This window comes from Stegostoma tigrinum, chromosome 13 (genome assembly GCF_030684315.1).
Source record: "Stegostoma tigrinum isolate sSteTig4 chromosome 13, sSteTig4.hap1, whole genome shotgun sequence".
In the NCBI taxonomy this organism is placed as follows: Eukaryota; Metazoa; Chordata; class Chondrichthyes; order Orectolobiformes; family Stegostomatidae; genus Stegostoma; species Stegostoma tigrinum.
The window spans coordinates 6,554,149-6,581,612 of NC_081366.1; the positions used below are offsets into that span (position 1 = coordinate 6,554,149).

At 41.1% G+C, this 27,464-nt stretch overlaps 2 protein-coding genes across 5 annotated transcripts in view; both read right to left on the bottom strand.

Annotated features, from left to right (window-relative positions):
- The window catches only part of LOC125458288 (protocadherin gamma-A11-like), a 199,301-nt gene that overhangs the window by 96,669 nt on the left and 75,168 nt on the right, over positions 1-27,464 (bottom strand). The window contains exon 1 of one of the 4 annotated variants that reach the window (XM_048543454.2): positions 10,415-13,100. The exons of the other annotated variants lie outside the window; for them this stretch is intronic. Within the exon in view, the coding sequence (XP_048399411.1) occupies positions 10,415-12,859 (2,445 nt within the window). The 5' untranslated portion in view covers positions 12,860-13,100. Of the gene's footprint in view, positions 1-10,414; positions 13,101-27,464 lie in introns of those variants that run through there. 4 annotated transcript variants of the gene reach the window in all.
- LOC125458398 (protocadherin-10-like) overlaps positions 1-27,464 on the bottom strand; it is a 106,408-nt gene that overhangs the window by 3,585 nt on the left and 75,359 nt on the right. The gene's annotated exons all lie outside the window — the stretch shown is intronic.

The window sequence follows — 27,464 nt, forward strand, 5'->3', positions numbered from 1 at the left end:
CAGTGTTCAACTTCTCAGGCATGAAATGTGTTTTTGACGAGTCCAATACTCAACATTCCAGAATTTCTCCAGGAAAAAAATAAAGAATGCTGGCACAATGATTTGTCAGGGTTGACATGATTTACTTCCAAATGCATCCAAATACACGTCTTTAGTTTCCAAAAATGATATCTTCTGAGGTGTTCCACGATCAACCAGATAATGTCCGAGAAAGGAGTTTAGTAAGCAAAATTAAATTACGCATGATACATGTTAATAAATTGTCATGGATTGAAATTTGGTTGACAGAGATGAAACAGAGAGACTGATGAAAAGGACGTTTGTTTTCTCAGTGTAATATATCGAATACTGGGGTACCGCAAGGTTTCAGTCACAGCATTTCATAGATATGTATGTCTAGGATGAAGGAATAAATTATAATGTAACATTTGTACATTGTGAGATTTTGAGTCATGAGAAAGTTGGAAGGAGACTTGCAGGTGTGGACATATTCAAGGACCCTGCGTCCGTGCACGTCTGCCAATGAAAGTAATCAGGCACGGGGTATATTCTGTTGAGTTTGGTCGGCTCGGCGAGCTGGTTTGTTGTGCCGCAGACTTTCATTCCCGTGCTTGGTAACATCCTCAGTGCAGCCTCTGAGGAAGTGTCAGTGTGTTTTCCCGCCTGGCTTTTAAACTTTTGGGTCCGTTGTGATGGATTGCCTCACTTCCGCATTTTCTCCGTAGTGTAATGTATATGGGGTCGAGTTCAATGTGTTTATTAATAGCCTGCTTCGTGGAGTGCCTTGCTTCCAGGAATTCACGTGCTTGACTCTGCCTACCCTGTCCCAGGATCTTGGTGTTGTCCCAGTCGAAGTCGTGGTTCTCCTTGTCCATGTGGATTGAGATGAGTGAGTATTGGTCGCGTATTTTTGTAGTCAGTTGGTGTTCATGTTCTCTTGCTGTTAGTTTCCTTCCTTTTTGCCCGATGTCGTGCTTCTCGCAGTCTCTGCAGGGGATCTTGTGGATGACATTGGTCCTGTCAATGGAGGGGAGTGGGTCTTTATTTCGGATGAACACGTGTCATTGGGTTGATGTGGGTTTGTGTGCCACTCTGATGCCCAGCGGTCGTAGAAGTCTTGTTGTGAGTTCCGCTGTGTTTCTGATATAGGATAGAGCGGTGAGTGTATCGCGGCGTGTAGAATCTTTCTGATGCTGTTCCTGACCCAGTTGTTTGCATATCTATTATCCTTGAACATTTGGAAGAAATTACGCGCCAATAAACGTTATTCCAGGAGGCTATCAATCACGAATGGACAACCGAAATGTCACGACCCATTAACATCAGCCGACAGACCATCAGAGCCAAGAAAGTACAGACCCTGCAAGACAAACTAACCACACTTACCCACAAAAGCGACAACAACAGAACTGACACATGGATATGGAACGTGTCCGATAGGAAACTGACAGACGCGGAAAAAAGCTGTTCTCACCCGGGGACTGAACTACAACTACAGGGACGCCAACAAAACAGAATGGCTAGCTACACTGGAAGCCACACTCAAGGCCAACAATGTCAACGAAGAAACACAACAAACTATAAGACTGACGGTAGTCCCGACACTAACCAGAAAGAGGGAACTCAACACCCTCAACACACGGGAAAGACGAGCCTTGGACAGATTAAAGGACAAAACATCACTTTCCTACCTGCAGGCAAAGGGCGCATGTGAGTGATAATGAATACAAAGGACGACATCTCCAAAGCACAAGCAGGTCGCCGACGAGATCACATACCGGCCAGTACAAACCGACCCGATACCACAGCTAGGCAACAAAATTCTATACATGCTACGAAGACTTAAACAAACAGGACAGATCAACAAAGCAGACTTCTGAAGAATGAAACCCGAAGGAAACAACACACCCCGATTCTACGGCTTCCCTAAAGTGCACAAACCGGAAGTCCCCTCAGACCCATAGCCTCCACACCCGGCACTCCAGCGCACAGATTAGCCGGAGAACTACAAGGAAGACTCAAGCACATAGTCAACAAATCACCCCACTCCGTCCACTCAGCCCAAGAATTCCTCAACTCGATCAAAAACTTAAGGATAGAGGACGGAGAGACCATGACATCGTTTGATGTCACTGCCCTATTCACGTCAATAGACATACCAATAGCAAGGGAAACAATGACAACACTGACTGAACAAGTACACGACCCCAGTGCAGCCATCTCCAAGGACAACGTGCTTAAACTAATGGACTTATGCCTGACCGCCTGCTTCACCTTCAACGGCCAAATATACGAACAAATCAACGGGAGACCCGTGGGATCGCCTATCTCCGGACTCATAGGAGAAGCAGTGATGCAAAGATTGGAAAGGACTGCCTTTCCGCAAATCCCAACCTCAACTGTGGATACACTACGTAGACGACACCTTCGTCATCATTAAACGGACAAAATTAGAAGAGACACACAAACTCATAAACAACACCCTCACTGGAATAAAATTTACCAGAGAGGAGGAGAAGAACAAACAACTCCCATTCCTGGACGTCATGGTAGGACGCAAGACAAATGGGGAGCTGCAAACGAAAATACTCCGAAAGGCCGCACACACAGGTCAGGTATTGAACTTAGATAGTAACCATCCCAGCACACATAAACAGAGCTGCGTGCGAACACTAATTAAAAGGGCAACAACACACTGCGGCAACATGGAACTTCACCAAGAGGAGGAGTGTCTCTTCCGAGTGTTTAAGGATAATGGATATCCAAAGAACTGGGTCAGGAGATGCCCATAGGAACAGTATCAGAAAAAATCTACTCGCCCCAACACACTCATCACGCTATCCTACATCAGGAACACGTCAGAACTCGCCACAAAACCTCTAAGACCGCTGGGCATCAGGGTGGCGCACAAACCCACATCAACCCTTAGACAAGTGCTCACCCGAAATAAAGACTCACTCCCGGCCATGGACAGGACCAATGTCATCTACAAGATCCCCTGCAGTGACTGCGAGAAACACTACATCGGACAAACAGGAAGGAAACGAACAGCAAGAGCACATGAACATCAACTGCCTACCACGAGACACGACCAATACTCACTCATCTCAGTCCACATGGACAAGGAGAACCACGACTTCGACTGGGACAACACCAAGATCCTGGGACAGGGTAGGCAGAGTCAAGCACGTGAATTCCTGGAAGCATGGCACTCCACGAAGCAGGCTATTAATAAACACATTGAACTCGACTCCATATACATTCCACTGCAAAGGAAAACTGGAAGTGAGGCAATCCATCGCAACGGATCCCAGAGTTCAAAAACCAGGCGGGAAAACACACTGACACTTCCTCAGAGGCTGCACTGAGGATGTTACCAAGCTCGGTTACGACACATCTGCGGAACAACAAACTAGCTCGGCCAGCCAACCAACGTCAACAGCCACAACCCGAGCTACAGATCTACTCCAAAACGTTAGGGCATATTGTCTTTGATTGCAAGAAGACATGCATTCTGAAGTAGACGTGTTTACTACTGCAGGGCTTGGGAAACTTACGTCTTGAGTATAGCATGCAGGTTTATCTCTCTCCCTCAGAAAGGATATACTTTTCAAAGAGGGAGTGTGGAAAAGGTTTCAAAGGGCTTCATTGCCCTATGAGAAATTTCGACTCGTTGCAGAGTCGTGATAAGGTTGAGACGAGATTTGATAAAAGCATATAAAATTCCAAAAGGATGAAAAGTTCAGGTATAAGGAAGATGACGTCCCTGGTTGGGATGTGTAGCCGCAGGGGTCACAGTCTCAGGATACATGGGAGACCATTTAAGGCTGTGATATGGAAACATTTCTTCAAATAGTAGTAAGCTTATGGAATTATCCACCATCAAAGGCTGGAAAGGACACCTCGCTGAATGTATTCAAGAAGGTCGTAGACAAATACTTAGATTTTTAAATGATCAAGGAGACTGAAGAGAACGGAGGAAAATCTCATGAGATCGAGGATTAGCCAAAATCATATTGGATGTTGAAGCAGATTTAAAGTTCCATATAGCATCGTTCTGACCCTACTTTCAATATTTCTACTTTTCTGCCGTAGTGTTTCATTGACGATCATTTCCAGCTCACTCATTTCTTGTATCATATGATGCATGCATTTACATATTTATTTTGGAAAGTAGATTCTTTTCCGTCTGTACAGGTGCGTGTTCAGGAATGAATTAGAGGGATTTCTGACAAAAGCAATTCATTTTCGGAAACTTGGTCCCGTTAACTGTATAGGACTGAAGGGCCTGTTCCTGTGTTGTATAACTTGATGCCTTCGAACACATTTTTCAATTGTAAAATGTCACCCTGAAAACAGGGATTTCAGCTTCACGCTGCTTGACCTGCTGTGTTCATCCAGCTTCACACTTTGTTATCTATTTATCTTTCCCCTTCATGACCGTCAACGTTATTTTGGCTCAATAACAAATGTACTTATCCATCTACAGTAGGCACTTTTAATTCAGAAACATTTTAACAGCCGGTGGTGAGGGGAGGCGGAGTGGGGGCACGGGGAATTCAAAGCAGGCTCCATAATCGGTTGCATTCTGGAAAATGACGAGGAAATGTTCTCTTTGCTCTTCAAATTCTGTTGCGAAATGTAAGTGTCTTATGAGGTCCAAGGATATAAATAACCTATTTAAACGGGGTTCCTTTCCCTGACAAAGAGTAGGAGGTTCAGGTGTGTACTGTAAACTTGCTTGCCATTTCCTGGTTGAAATTATGTCAATCCCACAGCTGTTTACATTTAATATCAGCACTTCTTTGAATAGCAGTTCCTAAATCGATCAAATTGTCTTGACTATTCGCAAAATCATCACAGACTTCTGCAAGGAATCCAATTCTCATATGTTGTTGACGAAGTGGCATCAATTCTTTCACTGTCAAAATGCAAACCAAGTCTCATTTGTCGTGCATTGAAATGTCTACTGAATAGTTTCGATAACAATACCAAAGCACCAAATAATTATTAAAATGTAGGAGTAAATTCAGTCCATTGTGTCTGCACTGTCTTTGTTAGTTCATCTCGTTCTGTCATCTCACGTCAATATCATGAATTTTCCCCATACACCTACTCGTCATATTATAATAAAATAAACTAATGCTCTCCTGAAAACTTAGACTGGAACTGACTCCGCCACTCTTTCATGGAATTGGTTCCACACCCTAACACCTTGATCTGTGAGAATGTTTCTAATTCATTCAGACTTTTCCTGACCATCATTCCTCTTTTTTCTGAAAAACCTCAACAACCTGATGTGCTGAAAATTTTGTCAAACATTAAGATTGACAAGTCGCCAGGCCCGGACCAGATTTGTCCTCGGCTGCTTTGGGAAGTGAGAAATGCAATTGCTTCGCCACTTGCGAAGATCTTTGCATCCTCGCTCTCCACTGGAGTCGTACCTGAGGACTGGAGAGAGGTAAATGTAACTCCTCTCTTCACGAAAGGAAATAGGGAAATCCCCGGCAATTACAGACCAGTAAGTCTCACATCTGTCGTCTGCAAGGTGTTAGAAAGTATTCTGAGGGATAGGATTTATGACCATCTGGAAGAGCATGGCTTGATCAAATGCAGTCAACACAGCTTTGTGAGGGGCACGTCATGCCTCACAAACCTTATCGAGTTCTTTGAGGATGTGACTAGAAAAGTTGATGAGGGTCGAGCTGTGGATGTAGTGTATATGGACTTCAGTAAGGCATTTGATAAGGTTCCCGATGGTAAGCTCATTCAGAAGGTCAGGAGGAATGGGATACAGGGGAACTTAACTGCCTGGATACAGAATTGGCTGGCCAACAGAGGACGGCGAGTGGTAGTAGAGGGAAAATATTCTGCCTGGAAGTCAGTGGTGAGTGAGGTTCCACAGGGCGCTGTCCTTGGACCTCTACTGTTTGTAATTTTTATTAATGACTTGGATGAGGGGATTGAAGGATGGGTCAGCAAGTTTGCAGACAACACAAAGGTTTGAGGTGTCATTGACAGTATAGAGGGCTGTTGTAGGCTGCAGCAGGACATTGACAGGATGCAGCGATGGGCTGAGAGGTGGCAGATGGAGTTCAACCTGGATAAATGCGAGGTGATGCATTTTGGAAGGTCGAATTTAAAAGCTGAGTGCAGGATTAAGGATATGATTCTTGGCAGTGTGGAGGAACAGAGGGATCTTGGTGTGCAGATACATAGATCCCTTAAAATGGCCACCCAAGTGGACAGGGTTGTTAAGAAAGCATATGGTGTTTTGGCTTTCATTAACAGGGGTATTGAGTTTAAGAGTCGTGAGATCTTGTTGCAGCTCTATAAAACTTTGGTTAGACGGCACGTGGAATATTGCATCCAGTTCTGGTCGCCCTATTATAGGAAAGATGTGGATGCTTTGGAGAGGGTTCAGAGGAGGTTTACCAGGATGCTTCCTGGACTGAAGGGCTTATCTTATGAAGAGAGGTTGACTGAGCTCGGTCTCTTTTCATTGGAGAAAAGGAGGAGGAGAGGGGACCTAACTGAGGTATACAAGATAATGAGAAGCACAGATAGAGTTGATAGCCAGTTGATAACCAGTCAGCTTTTAAATTCGACCTTCCAAAATGCATCACCTCGCATTTATCCAGGTTGAACTCCATCTGCCACCTCTCAGCCCATCGCTGCATCCTGTCAATGTCCTGCTGCAGCCTACAACAGCCCTCTATACTGTCAATGACACCTCAAACCTTTGTGTTGTCTGCAAACTTGCTGACCCATCCTATTATTTCCCAGGGCAGAAATGGCTAGCACGAGGGGTCATAGTTTTAAGCTGGGTGGAGGAAAGTATAGAGGGGATGTCAGAGGCGGGTCCTTTAAACAGAGAGTTGTGAGAGCATGGAATGCGTTGCCAGCAGCAGTTGTGGAAGCAAGGTCATTGGGGTCATTTAAGAGACTGCTGGACATGTATATGGTCACAGAAATTTGAGGGTGCATACATGAGGATCAATGGTCGGCACAACATTGTGGGCTGAAGGGCCTGTTCTGTGCTGTACTGTTCTATGTTCTATGTTCTATGTTCTAACCGCATAAACCGCTCAAATGTGCCACAATTCGCTGTTCCATTCTACACTATATTTAGTTTTGTGGGAGCAATGAAGTAGGGCTATGAAGATCGCCCCCCACATTTCAGCTTCTGATTGGACAGTAGGGAGCTCTCACGTTCACGTTCATCAAGATACAGATGATTTCTTAACGGTGGACCGATTTGGAAGATTTTTTATTTGCATTTCACATTTATGATTGCCCATTTAAAAATACAATCTTTTTATTTCATTCATAATTTTAGTTCTATTTGTTGAAACATTATTTGTGAGATCTTTTACAATGAATAACTAGATCAGGATTACCTTTGCTTCTACTAAGCACATTTCTGTAGACCCTACTTATTACATGAAACATGGATTGCCTGGTGCTTCACTATTTAAATATACTTAACGGATTTTAACCATCCGATTTGTCAACATTTACTATTTATTATTTATTCATTCACAGTAGCAACATTTTAATACTCGATATCAGGATCACTTGAAGTTAAAAAAAGTTGTCAAATGTGTTTACAGCGAAATATTGTGGATGCTGGAGATCTGAATTAAAAGCCAAATGTGCGGGGTAACCTCAGCAGGTGTGGCAGAAGCTTCATAGAGAGGAACAGGGATAATGTTGTCAGTTTATATGGGTAGTTTGATGGAGAGTCATATTGGACTCAAAACACGAACGTTGTTTCTCTCTCGTCAGATGCAACCAGATCTGTTTCGTTTCTCTCACACATTTTGATTTTATTTAAATATAATTATAGTGGATGATGCAAGATGGATTTTGGCTGACTTTGTATTCTTTATGGGGTTGGGGTAAAATATGGGAATTAACAGAGAGTGAGTTGTGTAGTGTTTGGGAAAACAGGCTTGGTGGATTTTGCATTCTAAATAGTGTGTAAATACAAGTTGTATCCCCTCAATTCATACTTTTACTCACTATGTATGCAATAGTGTGATTTACTGTTTACTGCATTATCTCTTACACAATGATATAATGAAGAAAGGACTTAAAATAATGTATAAACCATTAATTACTTCGATGTAATCTTGCAAATTATATTTTTACAGCCATGAAGTGAATTATTTGCATGTACAACAGAGTTCCAGAGCCATCAAGATGATTCATTGATTTTACTCGAATTTCTGTCAGAGCCCTCAGCAACTTCTAATCTTCTTTGCTTGGATCTATTTCAAATCCAGACGCTATGTAATTACTTTGCACCCTTGGCTTGGGACTGCAATCCTGCTGTCAGTGAGCATGCTCCGTACTTGTGTTGTTACATCAAAGCTTAGAATCTTTACTGCACAGTTAAAACACAAATGAGTAGAGAGTTTAGGTAACGGATGAAGCACGGATAGAATAGTTATACTGAGTATTTTCCACAGGGAAGAACTGTCAAGGCTCGGGAACACAGGTTTAAGTCAAAAGGGGGTAAGTTTAAAGGAGGTGTGAGAATCAGGTTTTCAAGCAGAGGGTGGGATGTGCCTGGAATAAGCTATCAGAGAATCTGGTGGAGGCAGGCACGTTAATAACATTTCAGAGGCATCTTGACAGAGATGTGAATAGTTAGGGAACAGAGGGATAGAGGCCATGTCGAGACAAAAGATTTTTCGTTTCAAACGGCACCATGTGTGGGCGCAGTCTTGGTGGGAGTCAAATGGCTTGGTAGTATGCTGTACTGTTCTTTGCTCTTTGTAGTGTCTACATGTTCAATACTTTAAAATGAGCAACTATACACCTAAATATAATATGAAAATGATATGAGCCACAGAACAATAGGTAAAAAATGGCTAAAGAACTTCTTGGAATTACACTTAATTACAGTAGAATCATATAGTTATACATCACTAGTACAGGCATTTCGATCCAACAATTCTACACTGATCAATATCACAAACTAAACTACTCCCATCTTCTTCTGGTTAGGACATCTGTCTGCTGACATTTCTTTTTCACTTCCGCATCTCCTTTTCGAAGCATCTTTCAAACATTGCAACTGTACCAGCATCCAAAATTTCTTCTCAAAGTTCATTACAAATACAAACCACGCTCTGTGGTAAAAAGTCACCCATCATGTTTTTTAAAAAATCTTTCTCCTCTCACTCAAAGCTTTTCCCCATAGTTTAGAAATCCCCCACCCGAGGGAAAAGACACCTTCCATTTACTCAATCCATATCCTCAAAATTTGTATAAGGTCACCCCTCTAACTCCAATGGTCCAGTGGAAAACAACATCGTCCAGCCTGTCCAGGATAACAAAGTGTGGAGCTGGGTGAACACAGCAGGCCAAGCAGCATCTTAGGAGCACAAAAGCTGACGTTTCACGCCTCGACCCTTCATCAGAAAAGCTATCCAGCCTATCCAGCTTCTCTTTATAATTCAAACTCTCCATTCCCAGCAACATCCTGGTGACTCACTTTTGAAACTTTTCCTGCTAAATAATACCCTTCTTATTGTAGAATATAAACAAGAGCAGGTCAGAGGGCAAGAATACAATGGCGAGCAGCACAGCGCATGACCACCCTAAGCTGACCCACCATCTACAATACACAAGGCAGCAGTACGAAAGAGGATTTCCCACTTGCCTGGATGGTGCAACCCTAACAGCACTGAAAAACAAAAATCTGGACATGATCCAGAAGAACAGCTATTGGTGTTATTTTCACGAGAAACTGGACATCCAGCCAGCTGAGCGACCTGACAAACAAGAGAAGGTCAGAACCTATTAATTCTGGGTAGGAATCTCACCTTCTGACTTCACAGACAAGTTCAAAATTTTTAAGGCGAAAGTTAGGACTGTGATGGACTGAGCGCCACTTGCCTGGGGGTGGGGGGGGGCATGTATTTCAAACAAAACTCAAGATATTTAATGCCAACGAAGACTAAACAACATATTTGACTGGAACACCACATAAAATCTTCAACATCCACTCCCTTCATTAGCAAAGCACAATACCAGCACTGTGCATGATCTATAAGATGCACTACAGCATCTCACCAACGCCTCTGAGACATCACTTGTAATAGCACTGCAAGTAGCAACTAGAAGGGCAAGAATAGGAGATGCAAATTAAAAAAAATAACTTGACATGGCAGAGACTGACCTGGACTTAAAGGAAAACATGGTTCCAAAACTGTCATGGAGTTAAATCACTGGAGACCCCCCCTAAACCCAGGGTAAAAAAAAAAACACCATCACAGTTCAGGAAGGCAACTAGACACCATATTCTTGAGGAAGACTAGGTCCATGCAAAAGTGCTGGCCAAATGGTGATGCTGACATTGCTTGAAAGAATAAAAAAAATTCCCATTTTCGAAATTGCTCACCTCATTGCGCAAAGTGTTGCTGACCTTCTCTGTGTGCAACAACTCAGGGTCCTGTTTCTCCAAATAAACATGTGACTTACATCTGTTGGGGGTTATGAAGTCTCTCCTTGTTGACTGCAATGTTGAACATGACTCATAACGGAAACTCTGAGAAAGTGGGTCACCACCGAATACCTCAACGTAACTTGAGGGGATCTGAAGGTTTCTACTGGCTTTTTGAATTCCATTCAGAGAATGCCCAGTTTCAATGCAACAACAAACTCCCAGGGAACAGTGCTGACCACACTGTGGATTCCTGCTTTTATGAACCTTCACAGCGAGAATAATTAAAATCACGAGAAAAATGGTAGAAATGCTTCCTAATACGATGACCAAGGAAAGGCTCAGATCAGGCCGAAACCCGGGTACTTCAGATGAACTATTGACTTTGGAAGACGTTAGAGCGTCATCACCAATTACAGTTAAGATAATAGTCACTGAGGCAGAAAGAGATGGTGATCCATTATCTTTTACCAGAATCACCAACCTTTGCTTCGAGGCATCTTTAGAAACGACACGACGGATTGTCCAAATTTCCCCAGTGTCTGGTGAAATAGTAAAAAGGTTATGCTGGGTAGCCTGAAAAATGGAATAAGAAAGACGAGCGTTCTGACCGGCATCAGCGTCAGTGGCGGATACCTTGGCAACCAAATAGCCTGGTTCCGCAAACCTGGATATTGTATCAACTGCTGTTGTCCCAAATTCGGCTAATGGCTGCACGATGACTGGAACGTTGTCATTTTGATCCAGGATAATCACATCCACTGAAACATTACTTGTCAATGATGGCGTCCCAAAGTCCAATACCTGAGCGTGAATCTGAAAGTTTTTCAGTTGCTCGTAGTCAAAAGATCTTTGAGCGAATATGACACCAGTGTGCGGGTTAATAGAGATGTAATCGAATACCGAGGCGTTCAGAATTTGAGTCTCCAGAATGAAGTATTTCAGCTGAGCGTTCACTCCAACATCGCGATCAAAGGCGGTAATGGAAAGTATAGAAGCGCCAATATCATTATTTTCCATTATGTTTGCTGTAAATACAGGTTGACTGAATTGTGGCGCGTTGTCATTTACATCGGATACCTCCACCCGAATGCTTTTCTCAGACATAAGTGGAGGATTTCCGGCATCCGAACATGTTATTATAACGTCATACTTGGAGGTATTTTCACGATCCAGTGCACGATGAACAAGTATTCCGTAATAATTCTTTAAAGAAGTTTCCAGTTTAAATGGCAATTTATTTGAAATCTGACATTGTACTTGCCCGTTTGCGCCCGAATCTTTATCTGCCGCAGCGAACAGAGCGACTACAGTCCCAACTGCTACATTTTCCGAAATTGTACTTGATAAGGACGTCAACTTCACTTCTGGTGGGTTATCATTCACATCAATAATATTTATCAAAATATCACAGTGCCCCGACATCGCGTCAGAACCCCCGTCTGTAGCCTGAATGTTTAGCTCAAAGACACTGGTTTGCTCATAGTCCAATGTCCGTTTTACTATAATTTCACCAGTTTTGGAATCCACGCCAAACATTTCCCGAACTCGAGCTGAAGTGTGGCTACCAAATGAGTAGATTATCTCTCCATTGGACCCATCGTCCAAGTCAGTGGCATTTAGTCTGATTACCTGCGATCCTGTGGCTACATTCTCTAACAGACTGACTCTGTAAGGTGACTGGGAGAAGACGGGAGCATTGTCGTTTGCATCGTTTACAATTATTATAACTTGAACCTTGCCCGATCTCACGGGCACTCCGCCGTCCTTGGCTATCAACGTTAATTTGTGGCTGCTTTCCGCTTCTCTGTCCAAGGTACTCTGTAGCACTAGTACCGGGGATTTTACATTACCACTACGCAACTGTACATCGAGAATAAAATAATCGTTCGGAAGGAGCTCGTAGTTTTGTACGGAATTGGTTCCAACGTCCAGATCGTGCGCCGGTTCGAGTGGAAAGCGCGTTCCAGGAATAGAACGCTCTGACACTTCTAGGCGGAATTGTGTATTTGGGAAACTAGGAGCATTGTCATTTACATCGAGAATCTCCACTGCAACCTGGTACAGCTTTAAAGGGTTTTCAAGGAAAACATCGAAGCTTAGCACACAACTGAGGCTCGGTCCGCAAATCTCTTCTCTGTCAATTATTTTCGACACCAGTAAAATGCCAATGTCCAAATTTATATCCACGTATTGTGTGTTGGGTCCGGATACTATTCGCAAATTGCGAGCCGAGAGCTGCTTTACATTTAAGCTGAGATCCTCAGCGATATTCCCAACAAAGGCGCCGAGTTGCAGTTCTTCAGGAATTGAGTAACGAATCTCTCCAAACACTCGGTTCCAAGAAGAGTATATGCAGTACAAGAATTGGAATTTTAAAAACCAAAATATTTTATACCTCATTTCCAGAGTCAAACATTCCCTTTATTTCAGCATGTCCCCGCAGCATTAATTATTCTCTTTATAGTTCTGTCTTTTTTTGTATCGAAAGCAACTGCGACATAGCAAATACCTTGACGTCTCATGAATCGCTCCGCTTATAACATTTAATTGCTCTATTTTCTCTAAAATGTCCATTCGATTCGTGAACAAATCCTGCCGAGCTGCTTGCCATCCAATGTAACTCAGTGTCTGATCAGACGTGATGGTGTCTGGGTAGTGAAGGGGCCGTCCGGATCCCGAACCACATTTCAAGTTCTGATTGGTGAAGAGCAGTCCGTTTAAATTCGTCCAATCAAATTATCGTTGATTTCTTAAAGCTGGGAGTTCTGGGGTGAGCGCAAATACTGTTGCACAATTAAAAATATTTTGAGCTGTATCATTCCTTCCCGCTCCCAAAGTTACAATATGCTACAAATGATGGAACAGGAAAAAAAAATCGGATGAGCCAACTGCCTCGTTTGTATTTCAGTTTTATTTGACTTCTTACTTCGTAGCGGTTCTTCTGTAAATGCATTCTCTAGCCAATTTAGGCGCTTCTCACACCAGGAGCACAAAACTATCTGATCGTTCTCTTCTATAATGAGACAATAGATATTACTATACCCTGATGTCCACTTTCATGCTCCGTAGAATTATCCAGTTTCACTTGTCATAATTTCAATTCTCCCCATGATACACATAAAAAATCGTGAAAAAGTCTTCAAGCAGTTATTGTAGAAAATTGTGTGCAGAACCATTTATTCCCGCTCCAGGTCTTACACTCTGATCCAAGTTAAGTAGTGTGTTATTTTCAAGGTCACCTGTAGCTTTCAAGCGGAAGCATATTTCATTATATAGATGATTAGTCAGGATCGTATTGGATTGTGGTGCGAGTTTGAAAGTGCAACTGGCTGAGTTCTGGGCCTACTTTCTATATTTCAATATTTCTGCTTCAGTGTTTGATTTATATCATTTCCAGTTTGCTTACGTCTTGATACTGATCATGCATGGATTTTCTCATTTACTTTTCAAATTAAATAGTTTTCAGGCTGCACAAATACATGGAGAGGAAAGATTCAGAGGGATATTGGTCAAGCACAGTTCAGTTGAGGAAACCTGGTCAGTATGGATGCATGTATTTTCACACAACTTTTCTCATTGTAAAGTGTCACCTGGAATACAAGGGTATTTCTTTCATTTCATGCACTGCCCACGTAATTCAGGCTCACTGATAAGTGTACTTACACGATTGCAGTATGCTCATATAATTCAGAAATATTTTAAAAGCTAGGGATCCAAGAAATATTTCATAATTTCCATCTGTTGTGTTCTGGGAAAAGAGTATGCAGCGTTCTCTTTGCTCTTCCAACTCTGTTGTGGAATGTAAGCGTCTTACGAGGTCAAACATGCAAATATGATGTGGATGTTCAGGACTCTCTCTACGGCAACAGCGTAGGAGGTTCAGGTATGTGCTGTAAATTAAGATGCCATTTCCCATGATGTTAAATTCAGTTCAGCATATTCAAATAGTGAAGCAACAAAAAAGGCTAATGTAATTTAAGAGATCCCAGAGCTGTAAATATTTATTACCACTTCTTCTTTGGGTAACAGTTCCTAAATCAATCAAATTCTCCCGTGTCTTGGTTAAATGATCTGTCTTCTGCAACAAATCAAATTCTCATACGATATGATGAACTGCTATCAACTATTTGAGGTCAACTTTAAAACCAAGTCTCATCTGTCATGTACTGAAATTTCTATTAAATGGTTTCGTTAATGATGTCAAAGGATCACACAATTTTTGCAATGCAGAAAGAGAAAATTCAGCTTATTGCATCTGCACTGTCTTTTTTATTTAGGGCAGCTCCATTACCTGATGATGATCTTCTGCATTTCCCTTACACTGCGCAAAATATTATTTAAAAAAGTTAATGCCTTCTTGAATGCCTCAACTGGAACTGCTTCTGCCACAATTTTTTGATTGGATTTCATTCGCTAACAATTAGCTGTATGATAATGTGCATAAGGTGCATTCAGATTTCCATTTCACTGAGATTTTTGCTTACAAATATACCTGCTCCCCGCGAAAACCTCACTAATTGCAGTAGCCTCAGAAATGCGCTGCAGTTCTCCATTCCATTCTCCTAAACTCAAACTTTAGCTTCTGATTGCTTCGTACTGAGCTCTCATATTCAACCGATCACCGAATAAAGGGCTTGTTTCAGATGGAATGACTTGGCAGATTATTTTTAGTTTCGATTAACATTTGTGATTGTGCAATTAAAAATGAGATCTGTTTCCTTGTTTGTAGCTTTGGTTCCCTTTGCTGAAATATAGCTTGTGAGATGTTTATACAGTGAATGACTGGAGCAGGATTACCTTCTCCTTCTCGCCAGTCCATTTCTTTAGACTCTATTTAACACACTTAACATGAACGTTTTGCTGCTTCACTATTTAAATATTCTTAACTAAATTTAACCATTGACTTGTCAACATTTGATATTCATTCGATGCTCACTCAGATTCTACGTTTTATGACTCAACAGGATCACTTGAAGTAAAGAAATGGTTGAAAATTATGGTTACTGTAAAATAAAAGATAGAATATTGTGGATGCTGGAGATCCGAATTTAAAGCAAAGCGTACTTGAGAAACTCAGTAGGTATGGCAGAATTTCCGGCAAGAGAGACGAAATTATCGCTTTAAGTTTGTGTACAACGTATAATGGAGAGTCACAGTGGAATCAAAGCATGAAGTCTGATGCTCTCTCCTCGGTTGCAAACAGATCTGTTGAGTTTGTGTCATATATTTTTGATTTTATTTCAATGTACTTTAAGCACCTGGTGCAAGATGGATTCTGATTGACTTTGTGTTCTCGATAGTTTTGGGAAAAATGGGAGTGCAGAGAGAGTGGGGTGCACATAATGTGTGAGAAAACAGATCTGGTTAAATTTGTCTGTGGTTAGTGGAAATACACGATGAAGCCGTCAATTTATATTACTTCTCACCATGCATCCAACGGTGGGATTTACTGCTTACTGCATGAGACAGTACAGGACCATGTTGCGAATAATTGGAATAAGGCAATGCATGCACAATTAATTGCTTCAATGCAATTGGATAACGAGCGCGCTGATTTTGAATCTCCAGGACAGCGCATTTCAGTCGAGCGTTCACACAATATCTGGATCAAAGCCTGTAATGGAATTTATAGAAGCGCCAGGATCATTATTCTCTCTTCGCTTGGTGTAAATAAAGATTGCCTCAACTGTGGCGTACAGTCATTTATATCGGAAACCTTGAACCGAACAGCTTTCTCCGACTCAGTGCAGGATTTCCAGCATCCGTGCATGTTACTGTAATGTCATACTTGGGGGTATGTTCACGATCCAGTGGATGATGAATAAGTATTCCATAAAAAAGTATGAAAGAGGAATCCAGTCCAAGTAGTAGTTTAGTTGAAACGTGACAATGTACTTGTCCATTTCTGCTGGAATCTTTATTTGCTGCAGCGAACAACCCGATTATAGACGCAATTGGAGCATCTTTAGAAATTTTACTCTATAAAGACATTAAAGTTACTTCAGGGGGTGAAAATTCACATCAATAATATTTACCAAATCCTCACAGTGCCTTGACATAACCTCAGACCTCGCGTCTGTAGCATGTATATTAATTTCAAAGGCGGCGATTCCTTCACAGTCCAGCTTGCCTTTCACTCCGATTTCACCAGTTTTAGAATCCATGCCACAGTGTTCCCGAACTCCAGCTGAAGCGTGGCTACCAAAAGAATGGAGTATCTCTCCATTGGGGCCATCGTCCAAGCCAGTGGCTTTTCATATTATTAATAACCTGCGTTCCTGTGGATGCATTCTCGAATATACTGACTCTGGAAACTGACTGGGAGGGACGGGGGCATTGTCGTTTGCATTGTTGACAATTATCGAGACTTGAGCCATTCCCAAGAAAGGTCCCGAGCCGAAACTTCAACTTTCCTGCTCCTCTGATGCTGCATGGCCTGCTGTGTTCCTTCAGCCCCATGTTTGTTATCTCTGACTGCAGTATCTTCAGTTCTTGCTGTCTCCCTAGTGTCCGTGCACGTTTGCCAATGAAAGTGGTCAAGCAGGGAATATATTGTCCTTCAATGCAAGAAGATATGCAATCAGAAGCGGGGTGTTTTACTACGACAAGTCTTGGTGAAATTGCATCTTGAGTATTGTGTGCAGGTTTGGGCTCTCTCCTTAAGAAACCATATACTTTTCATTGAGGGAGTGTGGAAGAGGATTCACTCAGCTAGTACTGTGGATGCGAAGTATTGCCTGTGAGAGTGGATTTGCTTCACTGGTTCTGTAATCATGACGGCTTGTAAGGATGAGTGCAGATTTGATTGCAACGTAGAAAATTCTAATGGGCTAGACAGACAAGATACAGTGAAGATTTTTTTTTCTTGTTGGGCTGTCTAGAGCCAGCAGTCACAGTCGTGCATATGGAGTAGGCCATTTCAGGCTGAAATGAGGGAGCATTTCTTCATTCCAATTGCCGTGAACCAATTGAATTATCACCTAATAAAGAATGTGGAGACCATCTCACTGAATATATTTCAGATGGAGATGGATCAATATTCATATTTTAAGTCACCAAAGAAATTGGGGACAATGGAGGAATATGTCCCGAGACAGAGGATTAGCCATGATCACATTGGATGGTGGAGCAGGTGTGAAAGTTCAAAAGGCCTGGTTCTGACCCGAGTTTCTATCGTTTCAGTGTTTCTGTCTCCATGTTGGCGTAATCATCATTGCCAGTTTACTTCACTCTTGTAACCAATAATGGATACATTTCCTCATTTACCTTCCAGGTTAGATAGTTTTCAGTCTGTGCAGGTACATAGATAGGAAAGAGCTAGACGGATATTGGCCGTACAGTTCAGTTTAGGAACCCTGGTCAGGATAGACGAGTTGGAGAGAAGTGCCTGTTTCTGTGTGGTGTGACTCTATACCTTCATCAACTATGCCATTGTCACCCTGAAAATAGGGATATTTCTTTCGTCTCACTGACCGTCCACCCAATTCTATCTCACTTGAGAAGTGTATGTACATACAAGTGTATACAGCATGATCATATAATTCAGGAGCATTTTAAAGCTTATAGGTTCAAGTCAGGCTCCGTGACCTCCACCTGTTGCAAATCTCGGAAATGGCTGTGAGATGCTCTCTTTGCTCTCCAAATCGTGTCGTGAAATACAAGTAGCTTATGAGGTCTGAACATATAAATAATGAGCGGAAGTTCAAGCTCTTATCTCTGACAACAGAGTAGGAGTTTCAGGTATGTATTGTAAACTAGGTTGCAATTTCCTGAATGAAGTTATATCAAAACCAGAGCTGTAAGTATTTTCTATCAGCAATTCTTGGATTAAAAGTTCGTAAATCGAACAAAGTGTCTTGTACATTGGAAAAATCATCCATGTTTTATGCAACAATTCCAAATTTGTACGGGATAGATGAACTGCCGTCAATACTCTGAGTCTTAGCATCCATATCCAGCCAAATACAGTAGTATATTGAAATGTCTCGTGTGCAGTTTGTATAATTATATCAAAGTATCACAGAATTATGACAATGCAGAAAGACTAAATTCAACCCATCATGCCTACACTATCTCTATGTATCTAGTTCGGTCCTATAATGTAGTGTCAATCTACTGCCTTTTCCGCATATGCCTGCACACTATCCTTTCAAAAAATAATCCAAAGCCCTCTGCAGGGCCTTCACCATATTTTTAAGTGCAATCAATACCGTCAAAACTCGTTATGTGAGAATGTTCATCTCTGACATTACACTTACCCTGTTTGCACGCTACTCGAAATGTATGCTGTCTGATTCTTATTGCAATTGCAAATTAAACTGCTTCACCTTATCTACTTTGCCCATTTTACAAATCTCAATCAGGTTTCCTGTAAACCTTCTTCTGTCCAGGGATAACGGACTTAACCATTCCATTCTACCCTCATAACTGGATTTTCTCGCATTGTAACGATTCAAGTATATTGCTTTTACACTCTTTTCAATTCATTTGCAACTTTCCTTTAATGTGGTACCCAAAATCGTACACAGAGTCTCGGTGAGGTCTAATGATTTACCTTGTACAAGTTCAACATCAAATCTATTGATTTGGTCTCACTTGGGCAACAGCCTAAACAATGTTGTTATATATTTTGGATAAACATGTCTTTAAAATTACCATATAACTAATTTTATACTTCCAGTTGTTGCTTTGATAATCTAGGCAATGATTTAGAAATGTTTGTTCAATTTAGATGGTAGTTGGGCTGGAGTAAAATCACTTTTCATTGCTCATGGAAACTGTCAAATTTGATTTTAGGTTCTATACTTACAGAAGTCTGAAAAATGCTAGCAAGCTTTAAATACTATTTCATTATCTTCTGGTGATTTCCCAAATGTACAATATGCTGTTCTAATTGATACACAGCTTTTAATTATGAAACTTTCCAGTGCAGTATTAACACAGGCTGATCAAATTTCCAACACATCAGAGGGAGTTGTTGTGAAACATGCCTTTTCTGCTCAAAGGTTGGTTTTCAATTTTACTCAGAATAATTTGATATAATTCTCCCAACCATCACTACTTTTAACATCCTGATATCAAGAATCAAATTTACCACTTCAGTGCACAATGGGTTCAAAGAAGTTGATTGGAGGTACACTGCAGTGACAGCAGCTAATCTCGTTGGAAGTATCTCCAAATCTCCAGAACAGGGTGATGGCTTTTACCATTTGAAGCAAGTGAATAGTTCATTGATTCTATGGCATTTAAAAACCAGTTTAAATAAATGTGAGTTCATTAATCTATGCTCACCAGAAAATGTCAAAATAAGTATTTAAAAATATTTTGAATTGACCGAAAACACATTATGAACACTTAAAGTGAAGCTATAGAATACAAGATTGCCTCATCAACTCACAAAGATCTGACACTCGCAAATACGCTGATATTAGTTAATATTAACAATGAACTGAGAACTTGGCACTGGGAAATAAAACTTACACACAGGACCTGTGTAGAATAGCCATTCTAACGTTCAATAAATAGATATGTACCTGTACAGAATAAAATATCAGGAGTTAAACTTAAATGATTATCAGCAGACAATACCAACAATTGTCACAGATTCAGATTAATTCCAGTGGTTTTGGAAACTATCAGCAAGGAACCGAGACTTCCGGAGAACAACTAAAATTCAGGCTGGAAAAGTTCATGTAACCACAGAGTAACATTAATACTTCCTACAATTTACGATAGTCGGCCGTTACTCTTGGTCAGAGACAGAAACAGAAATGAAAATTGCAAATGATGCGTTTACGCTCTGACATTCATGACGTTAACTTCAAGACACACATATCCAGATATTAAAGTGAAACATGTAAAACCGTATTCCTTTTTAGAAGATTCTCACCTCGTTGTTTACAGATTTGCTGTTATGTTCAGAATTAACCATTTTCGTGCTTTCTTTCCCGAGAGACTCTTTCTGAACAAAATCCTTGCCTGTATATGACCTGTATGTATTAGTAGTTTTGTAGTCTCTTCTTGTTGAATGCAATGTTGAACATGAATCATAGCGAAAACTTTGCGAAAGTGGATCTCCCCCAAATACTTCAACATAATTTGCGGGTATCCGAAGGTTTCTACTGGTTTTTTGAATTTCATTCACAGAATGTCTGGTGTCAAAGCAACAGCAGAATCCCAGAGAACAGTGCAGATTAGACAAAGAATTTCTATCTTTATAAACTTTCACAGCGAGGATAATTAAAATCAGTAGTAACGTGCAAGAAATTACGCCGAATGCGATGACCAAGGAAATGCTCAGATCAGGAGTCGATTCGGGATCACCAGACGAGTCGCTGACGCTGGACAATCTTTCAGTGTCGCCACCAACCACAGATAAGATGATGGTCATTGTGGCAGAAAATGATGGTATTCCATGATCTTGTACCAGAATCACCAACCTTTGTTTGGAGGCATCTTTGGTCGCAATACGACGTATAGTCCAAATTTCCCCGCTGTTTCGCGAAATAGTAAAAAGCCCGTGCTGGGTAGCTTGAAAAATGGAATAAGAGAGGCGGGCATTCTGACCGGCGTCAGCGTCAGTGGCCGATACTTTGGCAACCAAATAGCCTGGTTCTGCAAACCTGGATATTGTATCAATTACTGTTGACCCAAATTCCGCTAATGGCTGTACAATGACTGGAACATTATCATTCTGATCAAGGATAAAAACATCCACTGATACGTTGCTTGCGAGAGGTGGTGTCCCAGAGTCCATGATCTGAGCTTGGATCTGAAAGTCTTTCAGTTGCTCGTAGTCAAACGATTGCTGAGCGAATATGACACCCGTCTCTGGGTTAATAGCGACGTAATTGGATACCGAAGCGTTGTGAACCTCAGTTCCCAGAATTAGGTATTTCAGTCGAGCGTTCACTCCAGTATCCGGATCAAAGGCAGTAATGGAAAATATGGAAGCTCCAATAACGTTGTTCTCCATTATGTTTACTGGGTGTAAAGGCTGCGTGAACTGTGGCGCATTGTCGTTTACATCTAAAACCTCTACGCGAATGGTTTTCTCGGATGTAAGAGATGGATTTCCTGCATCCATGCATGTAATTGTAATGTCGTACATAGAGATACTTTCACGATCCAATGAATGTTGAACAAGTATTCCATAATAATTTTTCAATGAAGAATCTAGTCTGAAGGATAGTTTGTTTGATATATGACATTGTATTTGCCCGTTTCTCCCAGAATCTTTGTCTGCTGCACTGAACAGAGCGACTACAGTCCCAACTGGTGCATCTTCCGAAATTGTACTCAACAAAGACGTCAACTTCACTTCAGGTGGGTTATCATTCACATCAATAATATTCACCAAAACATCACAGTGCCCCGACATAGCATCAGAGCCTCCGTCTGTAGCTTGTATGTTAATTTCAAACACTTTGTTTTCTTCATAGTCTAGGTTCCCTTTCACTCGGATTTCACCAGTTTTGGAATTCACGGCAAACTTTTCTCGAGCCTTGGCCGAACAGTAGCTACTGAGCGAGTAGGTTACCTCTCCATTGGAACCATCGTCTGAATCAGAGGCATTTAATCGGGTTACCTGCGTTCCTATGGTTACATTCTCCAATAGGCTGACTCTATAAATTGACTGGGGGAAGACAGGGGCGTTGTCGTTTGTGTCCTTAACGAGGATTGTTATCTGAGCTGTACCCGATTTCACCGGAACTCCGCCATCCTTTGCGATTAGCGTTAAACTGTGGCCGGATTCCGTTTCTCTATCTAAAGCATTCTGCAGTACTAATACCGGCAATTTTCCTTCAGCGCTGCGCATTTGTACATCGAGGATAAAATAATCGTTCGGAAGGAGCTCGTAGTTTTGCACTGAGTTGGTCCCAACGTCCAAATCATGCGCGGACTCGAGGGTAAAGCGCGTTCCTGGCGTAGAAAGCTCTGAAATTTCAAGGTGCATTTGTCTATTAGGGAAACTGGGCTTATTATCATTTATATCGAAAATATCCACTGCAAGCTGATACAGCTTCAATGGGTTTTCAAGGAAAACGTCCAAGGATAGCACGCAACTGGTGCTCGGCCCGCAAATCTCTTCTCTGTCAATTGTTTGCTTCACAAATAGAATGCCACTGTCTAAACTGATATCAACATATTGTGTGCTAGGACCGTGCACAATCCGTAAATTACGGGCCGACAGCTGCTTCGCATCTAAACCCAAATCCTCAGCAACATTCCCAATAAAGGAGCCTATTTGTTGTTCTTCAGGAATTGAATAACGAATCTGCCCAAACGCCAGATTCCACAAAGAAAATGTTAAGTAGAAGAATGGACATTCCAGAGGCCTATATAATTTATACCTCATTTCCAGCTTCAATCATTCCCCTTCTCTCACAACGTGCCCGCACCATCAGCTTTACTTTCGGATTATATGAATGTATTTTATCTCCGAAACAATTGCGATGTAGTAAATACCTGAATGTTTCACGAGCCGCTCGGATTGTTTACTGTAAGTCTTCTATTCTTCTCTGAAAATTAACTGGATAGTTAAGTAATTCCCACCGAGCTGCTCGCTGTCCAATATTACTCAGCGTCTGATCGGACGTGATGGTGTCTGGGGAGAGAAGGGGGCTGTCCGGATCCCTCATCACCTCTCAGCTTCTGATTGGTGAATAGCTGTACGTTAAAATACGACCAATCAAAGTGCTGTTGATTTCTTAAAGCTGCAAAGTCTGAAGTAAGAGCAAATACTCAGATTTAATGTTGCACAACTAAAAATTGTATGAAGAGGTAACACACTCTTCTGTGCAGTTTATTTGCGTGCCCGTAACAATATCTCGAACGAAATTGTGTTGGATGATCTCTTACGAGTTAGAATTATTCTCTATGTCACAGAAGAAGTTAAAGAAAAAAAAAATCACTCAACAGTCAGGAAAACCCGTTGATATGTAAATATAATGCAATTTACAATCTATATGTGATTCTTCCGTGGTGGCTTTCTATCCCCTATGAGTCACTAATTCTCACTAAAGGAAAGTCAAGTGATTTCACTCTTCTCTAACGCAATGAAACAGAATGTTTACAGTATTTAAATTTATATGAGCATTTGTTTCATTTCCTGGCATCCACATGACTATCCCATAATGGTATTCTTTACACTCTCCATTCTTTGTGTAAAGCATGCATTGACCTGTGTAAAAAATGTTCCAATGTCGAATCTTGTATAACTGTTGTATATTACATGCTGAATAGCTTATCCCTCCTCCATGTCTTACACTTTGGTCCACGTTAAAAAGTCTGTTAATGCAATTTAACATGAACAATGAACATTTTGAAGGTACACATACATGAACCCCTCATCAACCCTTATTTTCTAAACTGCATAGTGCGTACCGTTCTTTCAGTTGCTCAAACAAAAGACACAGTCACAGAGGTCAACAATAATCTGAGGCAGCTTTCAAATGTTAAGGTAGGAAACACATTTTTGATCAGTCCTAATGTCCACATTCCAGAATGGACATTAAAATGAGTGTGAAAAGCATATGAAATTGTCAAGGTTCCCTTGAAATTATCTTCTTTCAAATTCTCCCCATTTCTTAGTTTGTGAAATTCATAACTCTTTGGCATTGTTCAAGTGTCATCTATGTTTGATTGTTTGAATTATAACTTGCTGCATGTTTACCAAAGAACAAAAGAGAAGTACAACACAAGAACAGGCCCTTTGGCCCTCCAAGTCTGTACTGATCATCATGCTCTAACGAAACTAAAAAGGCTTCTGCCCTTATTTGGTCCATAGCCTTCTATTCCTTCTTGATTCATGCAACCATCCAGATTCCTCTTAAATGTCACCAGCGTTCCTGCTTCCACAGCATCTTCTGGCAGTGCGTTCTAGGCTTCTACCACTATCTGCATGAAAGAACTTCCCTCACACATCTCCCTTAAGTTTTCCCACTTTCACCATTAATCTGTGCCCCCTCGTAATCGAAACTTCAACCAGGGGGAAAAGCCTCTGACTATCCACCCTGTCGATGCCTCTTGTATTTTTATAGACTTCTATCAGGTCTCCTCTCAGCTGCTGTCCTTCCAGTGAAAGCAATCCCAGTCTTTTCAAACATTCCACATAACTAATGCCCTCGAGACCAGGCTACATCCTCATGAACCTTATCTACACTCTCTCCAAAGTTTCCACATCCTTCGAGTACTGCGGCAAGGAAAACTGCACAAAAGACTCCAAATGCTGCCTAACCAGGGTTTTATATAGTGCAACATGGCTGGCCAACTCTGTGCCCTGGCCAGTGAAGACAAGTATGCCATATGCCTTCTTAATCAACTTGCCCACTTGCATTGCCTCTTTAAATGAACTGTGGACCTGCACGCCCAGGTCCATCTGCATGTTAATGTTCTTAAGGATTCTGCCATTTACAGGATAATTCACACCTAAATATGACCCTACAAATTGGATCACCTCTCATTTGTCTGGATTAAACACCATCTGCCATTTCTGTGCCCAATTCACCACACCAATTATACTCTGTTGTGTCCTTTCACAGTTGTCTTCACTACCAGTAGCTCCACCAATCTTCGTGTCGTCTCCAAACTTACTAATCAGTACACTCACGTTTGTCCTGCAATTATTTTATATATACTACAAGCAATAGGGAACTTAAGACTGATCCCTGTGAAACACCACGAGTTACTGGCCTCCATTTTGAACAACACTCTTCCACTGCTAACCTATGTCTTGTATGGCTAAGGTAGTTTTGTTTTCACCGAGCCAGCCTACCCCGAATCCCATGTGATTTTTGTTTTTGTAACAATCTGCCATGTGAGACTTTATGAAATGTCTTGTAAAGTCCACATAAACTACATCTACAGCCTTTTCCTCATCAATAATCTTGGTCACTTCTTCAAAAAACCCAATCAAGTTCGTAGGACATGTTCTTCCCCGTACAAAACCATGCTGTCTGTCATTAACCAGGCTATTTTCTAACAAATGTGCAAATATTTTGTTCCTCAGTATCTTCTCCAAGAGCTTCCCCACTACAGGCGATAACTCTGATACATTTATTTCCTGACTTATTCCCAATTTAAATGCATTTCAAATCTGAAAACATTTTTTTTGATGGCAATATGTTACTCTGAAAAGACTGATTTTTCTTTCATCTCTCGCACTGACCACACAATTCTGGGTCACTGGAAAATGTAATTCCAGTCAGCCCTTGTGATTCCAAAAAAAAAAATTTAAAAGGTTGCAATAAAGGGTAGGACTCATGAAAGAAGTTTTCCCTTCGTTTTCTAACCTGAAATGCTTACAATGTTTTCTCGTTATTCTACGCATTCTAAATGATGAAATGTATGCATACTCCGAGAAGTCATGAGGATACAGATGTGACAATAGTGTGACGTTACACAGCTTAATTTGTCCTAAGGTTTTTTTTTTGAAGAGAGGTTGTAAAGGCACAGGTTATGAACTGGCCACTGAAAACAGCTTAAGCAAATAACTTGTGAGACCTTCAAGTTTTTTTTAAAAAATGTAACGAAAAAGCAGTGGCTACCTCTTAAAGACCAGGCATTTTTTTTGAAAGATTTAACTGTCAGAAACTTTTAGGGATCCCAGAAGAGTTGCTGTTTCACTGAATGATTCTGAGCTGCTACTTACTCTGTAATATTCTGGACGTTGTTTCCTCCTGGATTGGAAAATTGCATGTATGAATCTTTTTTTCTGAATGTACCTTAATGTTGGATGTTACCATATGGGAACAGTTAATCAGTAATAGTTGCCGTAAGTATTATTCAGTTAGGTTTTCCAATACATGCTACTCTAAATTGCTCTTTATTGTGTTTTAATTTTAAATATAGTGTTTAGATAATTCGTGTTTTGTTTAACATCGAGTAGCTCGACCAGTCACATCACATCCGGAACACAAACTTCACATCTACCTTTTAACTCAGAAAAGGTTTGGGTCTCGGAAAACAGCTTAAAGTACTTTGAGGGGTTCTGGTCTGGACCACAGCACAAATAAGACGCCGGAGGACCCTTTCCCTGAGAGTAGAGTTGGAGATTCAGACATGTTGTGCAAATCAGATTGCTAGTTCCTTGCTGAAAAAGTGCGATGTTTGCATTCATTTAACTTTGGGGCGTTTAAGTTTTCTGCCACTGAGTTGATTGAGCTTTCTTGTGTTTTGGCAAAATCGCAACAGTTTTCTGTCACAAATCCAATTCTCATTTCGTGTAGATAAAGCTAGCTACTATGACTTCTTTGAGCCTTAAAATCTAGATCCAACCACACTTCAGCTGTCTTTTAAAATATCTGTTAAATAACTTTGTAAAGCGTATCAGTTGATTTACCCTCACATATGTAACCCTCAGAATTCTATTGTATATGATGACACAGCCTACTTTGCAAACACCACATTACCATTTTCCCATTTCCAGGTTGTCATTTCGATGATCCAGTCAATGATTGAGCAAAATAGGCCCAATTTATTGTTACCTGGACTTCGTATGGCACATGGACATTGATTAATTTGAGTCTAGATTCTGTACTTAAAGAAATCAGAAATATGTTAAAAAATGCGTTAATATTTCTTTCCGTTTATCTTCTGGTGATGTATCAAATGAAACAAAAAAACTACCTTTCTAATTCATACATTAATTTATGCATGCAATGCAGTGCATTGTTTGTATGGGCTGATCACATTAACTACGTAGAGAAGGGTGACATATTGCCTTCTGACACTGCTACTTTTGATTGAGCAGCGATGTTCAAATATCCATGAATAATTTGTTGAAAATCCCCGCCCCCCCCGCCTTTTGCAGTTAAGAGCCAGTTGTTGTAGAAAGCACATCTCTACATTGAGAGCCTAATATGTTCTGAGAGTGACAGGATATCAACAGTAAAAGCAAAGAGGAGTTTGTTAGCTCAGTTAGCTGGATGGTTGGTTTCTAAACAATGAGACGCTGACAGCACAGGTCTGATTCCGCCATACCAACACAGAACACCGTGTAGAT